This window comes from Garra rufa, chromosome 20, assembly GCF_049309525.1.
Source record: "Garra rufa chromosome 20, GarRuf1.0, whole genome shotgun sequence".
Lineage (NCBI taxonomy): Eukaryota > Metazoa > Chordata > Actinopteri > Cypriniformes > Cyprinidae > Garra > Garra rufa.
The window spans coordinates 20,573,222-20,589,158 of record NC_133380.1 but is presented as its reverse complement, the minus strand read 5'-3'; the positions used below and the strand labels follow the sequence as shown (position 1 = coordinate 20,589,158).

General features: G+C 33.1%; 2 protein-coding genes across 2 annotated transcripts in view; both read right to left on the bottom strand.

Moving 5' to 3' along the window:
• Positions 1–2,138: 2,138 nt before the first annotated feature.
• Positions 2,139–11,919, bottom strand: slc6a14 (solute carrier family 6 member 14). Its single transcript, XM_073825925.1, has 14 exons — positions 11,764–11,919; positions 11,462–11,636; positions 9,313–9,444; positions 8,815–8,952; positions 8,388–8,487; positions 6,782–6,914; positions 6,532–6,672; positions 6,223–6,451; positions 4,440–4,565; positions 4,235–4,353; positions 4,026–4,125; positions 3,833–3,942; positions 3,572–3,739; positions 2,139–2,752 (listed from the first exon to the last, which is right to left on the bottom strand). Exons 1-14 carry the CDS (start codon positions 11,827–11,829, stop codon positions 2,618–2,620), a joined length of 1,872 nt encoding a protein of 623 aa, XP_073682026.1. The 5' UTR covers positions 11,830–11,919; the 3' UTR covers positions 2,139–2,617.
• A 2,967-nt stretch (positions 11,920–14,886) lies between these two features.
• The window catches only part of fmoda (fibromodulin a), a 4,982-nt gene continuing 3,931 nt past the window's right edge, over positions 14,887–15,937 (bottom strand). Inside the window, 2 exon segments of the mRNA XM_073826181.1 lie at positions 14,887–15,680; positions 15,682–15,707. Coding sequence (XP_073682282.1) covers positions 15,555–15,680; positions 15,682–15,707 — 152 coding nt within the window. The 3' untranslated portion in view covers positions 14,887–15,554.

Sequence of the window (15,937 nt, the reverse complement as noted above, 5' to 3'; positions counted from 1 at the left end):
AACACTTGAACATTTAGAGAACATTTACCTCTTGGTTTGTCTTTCTCTGCCTAAACCAAGGCATACTGAAGTTCAAAGAAAACATAAATAAAACAGAAAAATTAGTAAGTTTTAATTGTTGGTACTAACAATACTTTGCTAACAGCCAAAACTAGAACTTGCATGAAAAAATATCTACACAGACACACAATAAACATAATTTTACTTTGATAAGTTTAACTCCAAAGAAGGCACTGCCATCAAAAAAATAAATAAAGTATAAAAAGTCTAAAATCTGCTTAGTCTGCCACAGGGCTCTACTTTTTTTACATGTGGAATAAGGACTAAACGGAGAATGTGTGAAGTGAATTAGGTGATTTGTAACTTGTTCCTTTTTTGAGAAATTGGACAACTGACCCGTGGACACATTCCTGCTTGGTACAGCTTAAAATTTGGAAATAGAGAAAACATGTACAGTAATACATGGTTCTATAATTGCAACCAATGACTATGCAAACTGTGACAGAATGCTAGAGTACAAATAGTGTTTATAATGCTGTGAAATGAGATCCGCTTTGAAATGAAGCACATTTAAAGCTGAAAATAAAGAAAGTTTAAATGAAAATATTCAAATTTGATACACTTAGTTATTTAAATGTGTGGATGTCTTCAAAAGTAACTGAAAGTGTCTGTAAAAGAGGTCAACGATCCTCCACTAAGTAGTATAATATTTGCCACATATTATATATTACAATCTTTAATACTGCCCTTTATAAGTACACATCTGCCTGTCATCTGTTGGTATAAAAATACTTCACGTGTCAAAATATCATTAATAGACTTAAAATAGAAAAAGACTTGGATCATAATATTAAATTCAATGTAAGACAACAAAGTGTTATAATCACAAGTGAATGCTTGAATTTAATATCTCAAAAATAATTAATTTAAATAGTTTTTATTGTCATACATTTATGTTGTTGTTGAAAATTACTCTCCAAATGATTTAATCGTAGCTATTCTCTATTCATGTATATGATTTTTCTTTTTTTCCTCTCTGCTGTGTATACTTGCCCTTGATTTTCCCTACTAATTCATTCACAGTTTGACAAGTTATTTCTGAAAGAGATTTAAATGATTGTATTTGCATCACAGGTGTGGCGGGTTTCAGGTTCAAAATTCAAACATACATCCATTCATCATTGTCACTCTTTCTGTACTTTGTAACATATTGTCTATGTAGCCTATATATTTAAATATTATTCGTATATGCCCTAAGGAATGGCTTAGTGTTGAACTCATTTGTGTGTGTGTGTGTGTGTGTGTGTGTGTGTGTGTGTGAGAGAGAGAGAGAGAGAGAGAGAGAGATCTTATTCTCTCTTATTTTGTACTATTCATGTATATAATCCCCCCCCCCCCCCTCCCGAAGCATAAACAGCAACATAAATACTTTCATAGCATTTAACGGATTACACTACACCTACCAAACACTTTGTGAGTTGACTTTAAGAAAACAGTTGTTTTTTCTGGTTATGCTGTCTTATACAACAAAATATTTGACAAAATAAATCAAAAATATATGATTGTATAAAAAAGTCACTGTACTACAGTGTATCTGTTGCGCCTCAGGCATGGGATCCTCCACAAATTACTAATTACCTGTTTAATTTTTCTGCTCAGGCTTCAGATTTGGGGCATCTATCTTCATAAGCATGTTAAATTCAGTGAATACTTTTTATAATTATAATAGCCATTCATATTTTCAGTGGAGATGCCATAATAGATAGCAGATAATATATCCTGAAGAGAGACTTTGGGACTAAAAACCAAAAAGAGCAACATGCAACATGCAGAATACTATATTGTACAAATAAGTAAGGATTTAGCAAAAATGATTGTTCTAGATTTCACATATGGTAAAAATGTCCAAAAGTGAGAACATTTGGTGATATACTGTACTTTCAAAGAATCTGAATGCTTGCATTTAGAATATATTTTTTAGTTTTATATATTTTAAAATCTCTGTTCTCAAAAATGATACATGTTCTCTGCATTACGCAAGCATTTTATGTTTTATATATAGCTCATTAATGTTACTTTCGTCCTGTTTTTGTAATAGAATTATTTATATTTGTAACATAAGATGCAAGTCTGTTCAGTTGTTTGTGTGGTAATTGTATTCATATTGATATTTTATATGAATATTTATATTTATTTATTTCCATTAAATATAAAGATTTCATTTCAATTACAATAATTCAGATTTCATTACATTTTTTCAATAAAAGCACCCAAAATAAAATGTAAACAAAAGTTGAACAAACAATGAACAACTATTTTTTATTAATTAACAAAGATGAATAAATAGTGTCCTAAACGGATTGTTCATTGTTCATTCATGTTAGTTAATACATTGACTAATGTTAACAAATAACACCTTATTGTAAAGTGCTAACAAAAATTCAAACATAAAGCACAACCAATCAAACAAAAGGATTACAACTATGTACATTAAAATATCATTTTTCTTGTTCATTATACTACAAGGAGACTAAAGTGCTACATATGTTTGTATGTACATATACATTAAAACTATGCTTGAACAAATTGTTCTTACAACCTATATGTAGTTGTGAATTTAGAGTGGGATTTTGTTGTGGGAGATTACAAATATATTTGCATTAGTCGCTTCTTTCGTACCATAGCGCTCCCCTCTGTGACACTCCAAGTAAGGCCCCCAATCCTCTGTGGGTGAACAGGCTGTTTTGATACGCTGAATGACAAAAGCCAAGCGATTAGAATCATATATCAAATACAATGCACTATACATGTTAATGTTCAAAAGGTTTGACATTTTCTGATCAAAAATACAGAAACAAGTAATATTATAAAATATTATTGCAATTTGAAATTATTTTTTTCTATTTTAATATACTTTAAAATATAATTTATTTCTGTGTTGCAAAGCTGAATTTTCAGCCTCATTACTCCAGTCTTCAGTGTCACATGATCCTTAATATGTTGATTTATGATCAATGTTGAAAACAGTTGTGCTGCTTAATATTTTTTTGGAACCTGTGATACTTTCTTCAGGATTAGTTTAATAGAACAGCATTTATACTAATAATATAAGTCTTTACTATCGCTTTTTTTTTTTTATCAATTTAACACATCCTTGCTGAATAAAAGTAATATTTTTTTTAAAGATGCTCTACCAATGAAAGAGAAGGTGCAACCAAAAATCAAAAAACCATGTAAGTTGAAAAAGATGCAGCACTCTTTCAAAGAATAGAGTAAGAAAACATTTACTGACCCCAAACTTTGAACGGTAGTGTATATTGTTAGAAAAGATTTCTATTTTAAATAAATGCTGTTCTTTTTAACGTTTTATTCATAAAAGAATCCTTAAAAAAAAAATACACAATTTCACAATATTAATGTTTTTTGCAGACTTGATGAGCAGAAAAGACTTTTTTAAAAACATTAAAAATCTTACTGATCCCAAACGTTTGAATGGCATTGTGCATCTTTAAAAATCCTTTAAGAAGAAGTTTTTTTTTTCTCAGATTAATCATGAACTCTCAATATTTACCTGCCAGGGGCTTCCACTAGCTTTGTACAATTTCCAGACTGCAAAAATAGGGATCCAAATGAGGCAAAAAGCTGTTATACACCAGCCCAGAGAAATGCCCCAATCTGGATATTCAACTGAGCCATATGTGGGAGATGTAAAAGTATATATGGACCATACAAGGATAATCTGCCAAAAAAAAAACATAAAAAAAATCTAATATAATGAATTTTATTTATATAATGATTATGTATAGATCTAGTTTAAAAATTGTGTACATACAGATAGAACAACCGGCGTGATAAAAAACCAACACGCTCTCCACCACAACCAGAAGGGGGAGCTCTTAGTCCCAATCATCATCTCAATGTCTTTGATGAACCGATTACCACCTGAAAATGTAAATGCGTTTTAGAAAAGAACACAACAGTTGGAAACGGCACATATATTACTCATTGCTAATACATATACTCACCATACAGGATGGAGATACCTATGACTTCCAGTAAACCAGCGAATAGGAGAATCCATCCAGCACAAAATGTGTCAATTAAATTCACCCAATATATTCCTGCCTATCAAAACAAAACACTTTCATGTAATGTTAAAACAATTGATATATATTCAAGGTTGGTCTTAGGCATCTAATAAAACGCCAATCTTTATTCATAATACTTTGCCTACCCCAGTGACACAAGGCAAGCCGAGCAAAAAGAGAACAATGCAGACTCCTGTCGTAACAATTCCTCGTTTGGACTTAAAAAGTTTAGGATAGGCATCCTGAAGGCAGGTGGCGATAACCTCTGTCAGACAAATCATGATTTAGATCACATATTTGATATATATAGCCTATTATTATTTTATAATATCCAAATCTCAATTTCTTTACCTATTCCTGCAAACTGGGAGTCCAAGCCAAGAGTAATAAGCATAAAGAAGAACAGGACTGACCAGAGGGGTGAGATGGGCAGCTTAGAAAGAGCATCTGGGTAAGCAATGAAGGCCAATCCAAAACCTAAAAACACAAACTGGGGCTTAATTTGTTTAAAAATCAAAGATGACAAATTTTCCTATTTAACAAATTATTCCAAACCCGTATGCTGTTTTTTTTTTCTGTAATACAACCAGAAAAGTAGGTTTAATATAGGGCTGTCACGATTCCTCGATTTGAGTAGCCTACTCCATTTTTAAAAATCGACGATTGTATTTTGCCCATGTCAAGTAAATTGCAAAATTCCCTGAAGTGTCGCATTCAATGAAGGAGAATCAATGAAACGCACTATTACAGAGTTTTCCATGATGCATGATACAATAAACCAGTCTAAAAACCATAATAAAGCATTTGTGAATCGACAAACGCTACGACTCTAATAAATAAATATATGCGATGCAGGTTTAGTATGCTAACTGTTAATCGCAATTTTAAAATATAAGTTTAAACACACGTGTTAAATTTAAATTACAGTGTCTGTAGTATTCCTGTTGTAGAAATGGCCAAATATTAAAGATCAAGTGGACATTTGAATTAAATGTTGTTTATGTCAATAAATGTTGTTGTCAAATCGCGGAGCAAACAATCGTCAGGCTTTTGGCGCCCTCTGCATGTTATTTGTTATAATGCGTGATGTTACATTAGCTATATTGTTTATAATATAATATGTATTTTAACAGTTTTGTTCAATAAAACCATATGATTACATTATTAGCTTTTGATACTTTAATTTAACTAATTATTGTTGCCTTTTTGCTATTATATGTCATTTTAAATGCTATTGTTCGCTTAGGTCTATTTGTATTACCACACAAAAAGTGTAATTACAATCATCTGTTTACTCAATTAATCCTCAGAATAACCGACCGATTGCTCGATTACCAAAATAATAGTTAGTGACAGCCCTCCCTGTTGGAAAAACCAGCATATGCTGGTTAGGTATGTTTTGGTGCTGGGATGCTGGTTTTAACTGGTTTATGCAGGTCCTTTGCTGGTTTATGCTGGTCCTTAGCTGGTCATGTTGCTGGTCAAGGACCAGCATAAACCAGCAAAAGGACCAGCAAAAACTAGCTAAAACCAGCATCCCAGCACCAAAACATATCTAACCAGCATATGCTGTTTTTTCAACAGGGCTTATTTGAAGCAACATGAGAATGAGTACATCATGCTAGAATTGTAATTATTTGTTAAACTGCCCTGTTGAGAAAAAAAACAGCTAAAACCGCTGGTTTTAGAGGGGGCCACTTTCTTTAGCTGGTGGTCTCCCAGTCTGACCAGCTAAAACCTGACCAGCCTGGCCAGGCTGGGAGACCAGCTAAAAAAAAGACCAGCCAACCATCCTAGGCTCATTTGAGTCATTCATCAAAAGATAATGATAATTTGTTACTCTTTCTTATGTTATTCCAAATCTGTATGCTGGTATTATTATTTATTTCTGTGGAACAATGGGGGAAAGTGAGTTTGAAACAACATGAGGAAAAGTACAGAATGTTTATTACTGTTTCTATTGCTTATGTTTATTACTGTATCTATAGTTTTCTATTATAAACTATTGCTTGAATGGCAAACTACACATTTTATTATGTTCTTTGTTTTACGAGAACCCTTAAATGTTTTCCAAGACGTCCTTTTGATTGCTAAAATTTGAAAAACAACACTACATTTACATTTCAAATCTTACCAGCATCTGCAACTTCTGACACTGGTCTTTGATAGACATGCGCCATGTGTCCAAGGATAGAAAAGATGGCGAAGCCAGCAAAGACACTGGTGCCGCAGTTTGTAACACACACTATAATGGAGTCTTGGTAGCAGTTGTTGTAAAACTTATTGTAAGAGGACAGAGCCATCAAACCACCCCAAGCAATAGAGAGAGAAAAGAAGATCTGAGTAGCTGCATCCTTCCAAACCTATGGTAAAAACAGACTGCGTTAGTCGTCTCATATTGGTAAGGGTAAGGTTAGAAGGTTGTATTTAGATCTTGACGTACCTCAGCCTCACTCAGTTTGGTGAGGTTGGACTGTGAGCCGATGTAGAACTCAATGCCATCTCTTGCTCCCTCCAGAGTCGCACCACGAATCAGCAGGATTAAAAGAACTAAGTATGGGAAAGTAGCTGTGAAATACACCACCTGAAACATACCATTTACTTGGTTAAACTGGAAATGCTTTGTTCTCTTGCTACCTAAATGCCATTTATTGTACAGATACGATTTAATGTTACTAAGGTGAAAAACTAACCTTCCCAGAGGACTTTATGCCTTTGAAGAGTGCTGCACCAACTAGTATCCAGGAGAGCAGCAGGCAAAGGGCCAGGTGCCAAACCACCGGCCCCGTCTCATCCATACTGCTGGTCCGCTGAAGAGCCACCTTACTGAGGACAAATAATTCAGTCACAAAATGGCAAATAAAAAAAGAAAAGAAAGAAAGATCATAAAACACACCTAAATAAACCCCAGAATAAAAAAAGAATCAAAAGAATGCAGATAAGAAAAACAGATCTGAATGTTTGCCCTTTTGACTCACTCTCATTGATTCTATCATTCAAGATTAAAACATGTTGAGGTGAAGACCTTTTTTTACACTATTAATTTTTAAACAAAACAAAATGTACATTTGAATTATTACAATGTTACTTAGTAGATACTGGAGACAGTAGCATTAGCTTTTTAAAATTTGGTTGTGGTAAGATTTCATGTTTTTAATATTTAATGCTAACCAGGGCTGCATTTGTTTGATCAAAACAGTAATATTGAAATATATATAAAAAAAATTTAAATTACAAAATATATACAGTGCTGTACAAGTTTAGGATCAGCAAGATTTTAGAATGTTTTTTAAAGAAATAGTTTCTGCTCATTAAAAAATACAGAAAAAACATCAATATTGTGAAATATTATTGCAATTTAAAATAGTGGTTTTCTATTTTAATATACTTTAAAATAAAATTTATTTCTGTAATGCAAAGCTGTATTTTCAGCATCAATTAAGTGTCAAATGATCCTTCAGAAATCATTTTAACATGCTGATTTATTGTCAACGTTAGAAATGATAACTTTTTATTTTTATGTACTTATTTTTTAACCAGTGATACATTTTTCAGGATTCTTTGATGAATAAAACATCAAAAAGAACAAAAAAAAATTGTATTCACCAAGGTTGTGTTAAATTAATAAAAAGTCATAGTAAAGACCTATATTGTTAAAAAAGATTTCTATTTTGAACAAATGTGGTTCTTTTTAACTTTTTATTCATCAAAGAACCCTGAAAAAAGTATCAGAAGTTCCAAAAATGATTAAGCAGCACAACTGTTTCCAACATTGATAATAAGTCAGGATCATGTGAGTAATGGCTGATGAAAATTCAGCTTTGAATCACAGAAATAAATTATATTTTAAAGTATATTAAAATAGAAACCTGTTATTTTAAATTGTAATAATATTCCATAATATTACTTTTTTCTTAAAATATTTGTATATTAAAAAATCTTACTTACGAAGATACTTTTGATACTCTTGTAAACATCAAAAGGCAAAACAAAACCCAACATCCCACCAAGCTTCCTGTTTCAACAGGAAATACTACAGAACAGAAAACTACACTTTCAACATTAATGTTGTGTCAATCACTCCAAAACCGACACAGCCTGAAACATTAATTTAGTCATGAATAATCCAAAATTAAGGAAATATTTTGTGAAAGAAAGAAAGAAAGAAAGAAAGAAAGAAAGAAAGAAAGAAAGAAAGAAAGAAAGAAAGAAAGAAAGAAAGAAAAAAAGAAAAAGTGTGCTAACAAAGTTCAGTCTTGCTGACAAGCAGGTAATGTACAAAAACAAATGTCAACTTACTCCCAGTAGTTTTCGCTGGGGCTCTTGCCTCCTAAAACATCAGTCTGGCAGGTTTGATTCTCAGCAGTCTCGTTCATTATTGAGACCGTAAAGTTGTAAGCTATTGAAACACAACATAAGGTCTAAACAATGATTCACTGCAGTTTTATTCTGTATCTTCCTAAATAAATACCTTGAACATATAAAACATGCAGATCTATAAAGAACTAGTTATAGTTTAAACTCTTATCATTTCAAACACAGAGCTGTAAGGAAGTTTCCATTAGAGTTTTTTTGTTTGTTTGTTTGTTTTAATTGGGTCAAGTGTGAAAGGAAAATTTCCCTTACAAGCCAGCTAAAAAAAATAAATAAATACTTTCATTATTTGAGCAAAATGTCATGGTATGTTTGAAACAGATACATGGGCCTCTTTAAAAGAAATACAAACCTGTTGAATTGCAGTTCTTGGCACTCCAAGGGAGAGGATTTTGAAAAGATGCAAAAAGGTAGTAGATACTATATGCAATGATCACATTATAGTAGATTGACACAAAAGTGCTAACCAGCATCATCGTGATGCCAACACCTAAAAAAAATCACATAGAAATGTACATTGTAAGTATAAAAGTCAAACATTTGAAATAATTTGCTTAAATGAATGGTAACTTCATTTGGTTTTTACTGTTCACAAACCCCCTTAAACATTAATGGAAAGGTCCTGAGGGCAAATGTAGAAGTGTGCGATCTGCATGTTAACTGTGTCGGAGGAATATTTGTCCTTAACGTGTCTCAAGGTTGGTTTAATACATTTACGAATCAGCCTTGAGGCATTTACCACATTGGTGGACCTCAAAGTAGGAACAAAAGTTCATTTGAATCCACAGTGTATTTTTAAGAAACTCCTTTGCAACTTTTAGGTTTATTTTAAGGTTAAATTCAGTGTTACCTTGCAGTATAGGCACAGCTTTCCACACATTGATGGGGCCTTGGCTGCAGAACTGACCAAAAGAGCTCTCCAAGAAGAACAAAGGAAGGCCGGCAACAGCCAGCATGATCGTGTAGGGGATGAGAAAGGCCCCTTGAAATATAGAACAAATGATATTGAGAAATTTAACTTTTAAAGAAAAGCTTTACTTAAAGCCTTTATATATAATGCAATTTAAAGGGTTATTAAATGGTAGGATGCGCTATAATGAGTCATAATGTGTTTTACATTATATCTTGTCATATAGGGTTACAATTATGTATAGAGTGTATTAAAGGAACACTCCACTTTCTTTTTGGAAATAGGCTCATTCTCCAACTCCCCCCGAGTTAATAAGTTGAGTTTTACCGTTTTGAAATCCATTCAGCCGTTCTCCTGTTCTGGTGATATCACTTTTAGCATAGCTTAGCATAGATCATTGAATCCTATTAGACCAATAGCATCACATTCAAAAATGACCAACGAGTTTCAATATTTGCTGTATTTAAAACTTGACTCTTCTGTAGTTATATCATGTAGACAGGTGGAAATGCAAAGCTTCAATTTTCTAGGCTGATAAGATTAGGAACTACACTCCCATTCCGGCGTAATAGTCAAGGAAGTTTGCTGCCGTAATAAGGCTGAAGCAGGAGCAGTAATACCACACAGCACATGTGCAAATGCTAAACTAGCTGGGAACTCATTTCTGATAATACTCCGCCTGCTTCGGCCATATTACGGCAGCAAACTTCCTTGACTATTACGCTGGAATGGAAGTGTAGTTCCTAATCTTATCAGCCTAGAAACTCACAGCTTTGCATTTCCACCGGTCTTAGTACACGATATAACTACAGAAGAGTCAAGTTTTAAATACAACAAATATGGAAACTCGTTGGTCATTTTTGAACGCGATGCTATTGGTCTAATAGGATTCAATGATCTATGCTAAGCTATGCTAAAAGTGATATCGCCAGAACAGGAGAACGGCTGAATGGATTTCAAAATGGTAAAAATCAACTTATTAACTCGGGGGGAGTTCGAGAATGAGCCTATTTCCAAAAAAAGTGGAGTATTCCTTTAACTACGGTTACAATTATTCATTAGATTGTGCAATGCATTATAAGGTGCATTAAAAGGCAAAATTCATTAATTAAAACTACTTTTATAATGCATTACACATAAAGGCTTCAAGTAAAGTGTTCAAGAAATGTTCTTTAATAGTGTATTAATGAGTAATGAGAAAAAAGTAAAATATATTGGTCATTTTGTTGCATATTTTTACATTCTTGCTCCTTTTGTTTGGGATCAGTAAGATATTTAATGATTTTTTAAAGTTTCTTATGCTTATCAAGGCTGCATTTATTTGATAAAAAAATCCAGAGAAAACTGTAATGTTGTGAAATATTATTTAATTGTAAAATAACTGTTTTCTATGTAAATATATTTTAATATGTAATTTATTCCTGTGATGCGAAGCTGAAATTTCAGCATTATTACTCCAAACTTCAGTGTCACATGATCTTTCAGAAATCATTCCAATACTGTATGCTGATTTATTACCAATGTTAAAACAGTTGTGCTGCTTAATATTTTGTTGGAACCTGTAATACTTTTTTCAGGATGTTTTAATAAATAAAAAGTCAAAAAGAACAGCATTTATTTAAAATAGAAATCTTTTGTAAAGTTTGTGGTGAGTACATTTTTCTTTCTGATCCCAAACTGTTCCAAGTTTGGGGTCAGTCATTTTTTCTTTGAAAGAAATGAATACTTTTATTTATCAAGGATGTGTTTAATTGATAAAACATGATAGCAAAGACTTATATTGTTAGGAAAGATTTCTGTTTTGAATAAATGCTGTTATTTTTACCTTTCATTCATCAAAGAATTCTGAAAAAACAATCTTAAAAAATATATTCACTGTTTCCAATATTAATAACAAAAGTAATAAATCTGCATATTAGAATGATTTCTAAAGCATAATCTGCATATTTTAAAATATATTCAAATAGAAAACCATTATTTAAAACTGTAATATTTCACAATATTATTTTTTTCTGTATTTTTGAGCATAAGAAAATTCAGCAGTGTACATTCCTGTGGGAAAATCATATTAAAAGTAATCTTAATGTACCTCCCCCATGTTTGTAAGCCAAGTAGGGAAATCTCCACACATTTCCAAGACCAACTGCATAGCCGATCATAGACAGCATGTACTCTCTTTTGTTGCTCCAGTTTCCCCTGTCAGTGTTTTCATCTTCCTGCCCAACATGAGGATCTGGCTTGGATTCATTGTTATCATTGTTATCCTGCAAAGAAGTAAAAAATAAAGTAAATACTCATTACTAAATCACATTACGAAAAAATCTTTCATTTTTTATAGTTATCACAACACTCCAATGAATAAAAATTGATGTTAACACAATTGCTTATTACCTGCTCGGCTGCAACTGAATTTTTGAACAGTACTCCTGAAATGTTGTTTAAACTATATTTCCTCATTCTTCAGGACAGTCTCAAGAGCAACAGGCGAAGTGATGGATACACCTGACAGAGTGAACTTGAGAAAAAACTGTGCACCGTAGTCTTATATAGGTCACATACACCCTCCCCACCCCCTTCCGACATGACAAAACATCACATTTGATGTGTTCATACACATTACAGAGACTGATTATCATCTTGCATTTCATTTACATTGCATTTACTCATTGCATTTATACTAGAAATATCATAAATTATAAATCAATATTTTAAAAAAATAAATACATTTAGTTTGATGTATGAATAGGATGCTTCTGTGTCTATATATATATATATAATATTATACAGTGGGTACAGCCTTTTTCTAACAATAGAATTAGGCTAATTTTGTCATATCAGTTATCTGAGAAATTCCCAAGTGTCAGAAAACTAGTCACTGCAAACACTGATAAACTACACTTTCTCCCTCAAGAGGGAGCTTAACAATCATTCTCTGTCATAACAGCATAAAAGTTTTTCACGATTCAACAAGGAAAAAAACACGAAACATGAGGGTTAGATACGTACATGATTGATACATATTTACTCAGCGAGATCACTTTCATGACATTTATCAGGCAGAGGTATTTTAAGAATGTCAAGTAAAACCCAAGTCGGGCTTTAAAATGATAAAACATGTTTTATATAAAGCTCAAATTATGATCTGGTTTTACATAATGGTAGCTATATAGCTTAGTTTCGTGGGAAAATACAATAGTAAAATTCTGGGAATCTTTTATTGTCTTTTTACTGTGTCGCAACGCAATCATCAAATATTCACTACAATCAAATTTATCATTAATGTTTATTCTCACGACACAAGAAAAGCTTCCCGAAATTGACTCCACTTCCCTGTTTTTTGTCTCCCAAAGCATGTCAAAGTGCAGATTCCAAACCGTTATTGACATTCCACAGAGCCTCAATGACTGGACACTGAAGGATGGAGAGCAAACATAAGATCTTTGTATCGAGTCTGACAACCCTAAAATAATCAAGCAACTTATTAACTCAAGACACTAAGCTTTTCGACATGTTTAAACATCTCAATACCTCACCGTCATTGCGTTAAGAGCCAAATAACAGTATGGTTTGCCGATACACACAAAAATTTGTTTCCGCCGCAGTTTGACGTTATTGCCCAGAAGTGTTTTGACTGTCATTAAAGTGCTTATCGGGTAATTACAGGTAAAGAAAAACAAACAGTAGCTCCTCAAAGGCTGTGTCTGTTTCAGAGGAAAGGGTTAAATAAATGAGAAGCCACTGAAATAAAAGCGAGCACCTATAAAATGTGTTCAAGGCAAAAAAGTAGTCGTACGGATGTTTTATAGTTCATTTGACAGAAGTGGTATAATTTTAATTGTTCAGTAACCATACGATGTAGATCTAAAGTTATTGAGTTCACAGTCTTACAAGTTAAACGGCATCTTGCTGACTAGCAGTGTTGCCAAGTCCGTGGTTTCCCCGCGGAATTTGGCTACTTTAACCGGTGGTTTTAATGTCCGCGGGTTGAAACTACCCCAATGACGTTATCTTTAACCCCTCGAATGCGAACTGTACTCTCCATAAAACGTGTATTTTACTGCCCCCCCCCCCCCCCCTCAAAATTCAATTAGGCTAGTTTTGAGTAGCAATTGAGCGGGATTTGTTGTGAAAGCCTGGCAACCCTGCTGACGAGTTTCCAATGCGTAATGTCCTTGTGACTCTGATTTAAAAAAAAAAAAAAAAAAAAAAAGTGAGTTGTACTCTAAAAATAATTTGCTTTCAGGGTGTTTGTGTCAAGGATTTTGAGATTATTACAAATGAAGGCACTGATAACAGTAAGTCATTCACCACAAAATACTCCGTTACACACTTACTAAAGTCACAATATGATCTCATAGTCCTAGTATAGAGTGTTCTCAAGTCGCGTTACCAATTGGTCATATCATATTGGCGACACTGAAAGTAAACAAAGCCACTTAACCGAATGAAACTCACATATTTTGCTGCTGCTGAAAATGGTCAATTATTGTGCTGTTTTGGGCTGTAATATTCAGGAAAAATATTTGGGGTACTATAGACTGCCAAAAGTTATAACAAATCAAGGATAAGAGTGCATACACTGTCTGAGGAACAAAAGGCGTTTGTGGTTGCCAAACTGAATTTCCAGAGCAAGAAGCTTGACAACATTCGTGTTTGCACTGATCATTTCCAGTCAGGTAGGTAGGTGAAATAATATAGGCTATAATATCTTAATTAATACTGCTTTACTACATATTAACTTTAGTTTGTCCAATTATATCATACTTTCCTGCTTACAATGTCCTTCTACATGATTTAGCAGCTTCCACACATTTTTTCCGTGATTTAGACAACATAAATTAGCAGAACAACTTATTCAGTAGTACATTAACCGTGCTATTAGTGCTGTTGTTTAGACTCCAGTATCGCCAATATGGCTGCACTTCCAAGTAACACAAGTTCACAAATACATGGTGATTCTCAAGAAATATGCTTTCACTAAACAAAACCCAGCATCATTAATGTCCAAACATGTTCTCAAATCAGTGTAATGTGAAATTAAATGCCTTTCAGGCTAATAACACTTGACTTGCAAATTGAATTACTTTAATATGTAACTGATTCACGGCATAAAGCACAAAAGCCACATTCTCCTAACCGTCAGCTGTCTTTGAAGGTTACTTCCTCTATTGAGGCCTAAATCTGTTTAAATGTTCTGGTTGTAGCAGTATCAACAAAGACGTGTCAACATATAATTAAAATTTAATAGTAATAATTTGATATTAAGTAATGATGAAGAAACATATGTCAAACCTTAATTGTTGACTTAAAGGGTGACCTGAGAGTAGTCTATTATCAGTATCAAACAAAGTAAGTTAGCAGCTTGTGTTCTGTGATTTCTTTAGGTGAAATATGGTTTTACATTAACCAATCTCAGGTATGGACCATACAACCATATAAAAATATGAATGTTGTCACAGAGAGCTAGAAAAATATGATTTGCATATGTATTATACTCTCATAAAAGCATTTAATACATCAAAATATTAACTTTATTGAGCCACACGAAAGGTCAACAGGCATGTTTAAACACCATGACCACAGTCTTTTTTTATATCACATGCAGTACATTTGCTCTTAAAACAAGGTTTTCTAGATTTTTTTAAAGTTTTTTTTTAATTTTCTTATAATGATATCATTATAAAATGAGTTGGATGTAGTCAAGATCTTTCTGTTTTCCATTCAGTTCTTCTGTCTTACATGTAATAAATACTCACAGCATTGTTCAAACTTCTTTCCTGAAGAGAGATGAATCCACAAACCTAAAGTGTGTATCAAACAGCAAACTGCAATGTTGAGTTTAGCGCCGTCAATAGTGTCATCTAACTATACAAGCACACAATCCTAGAGTTAAAGCACAGAAAGGCATATTAAAAAGTGGTGTTTGATAAAAATAAACTAGCTTCACATACTTTAACAGAGGATTTCAATTTCCCATCTAAATCTCTCAATTTCCTTTTTCCCCCATTTCTGTATTTGTACTTCTCTCTAAAGTCCACAGGAAATTAGATTCCTCTCATACAAAATCCTAAGGCACTATAAATTTCCCTACAATAAAATGTACATCAATGCAAATTCATGCCACTCTGATATAATAATGTTGAAGGGAAACAAAAGCGCCCCCTGCTGATTGATTACTGCCATTACACGGCAATATCAGTGGCCAGGCGAAGGCAAAGGGCAGCTTCAGAGGGCATGTCTCCAGCACTGATCTCATTTCCTTCCAGCCTCAAGACTCGCAGCTTAGAGAAGTTCATGATATCCACCACAACTGCAGAAACTGCCCAGTGTAAACTCTGAAATGAATGGAAACAAGTTTCATTCAATTTCAACATGTCTGGCATGGGAACAATCATTGAATGAAACCGTTAAGACTGTTTTACTAAATTACACTGGAAGAAATACATTTAACCCTAACCCTAACCCTAACATCATTTTTAATCAAAGTTTAGCCTTAAAAACATCTACCGTCCTTAAACAAGAAACATTTACACAAGAAAGAAATGAGTGATAAGAGAATATATCA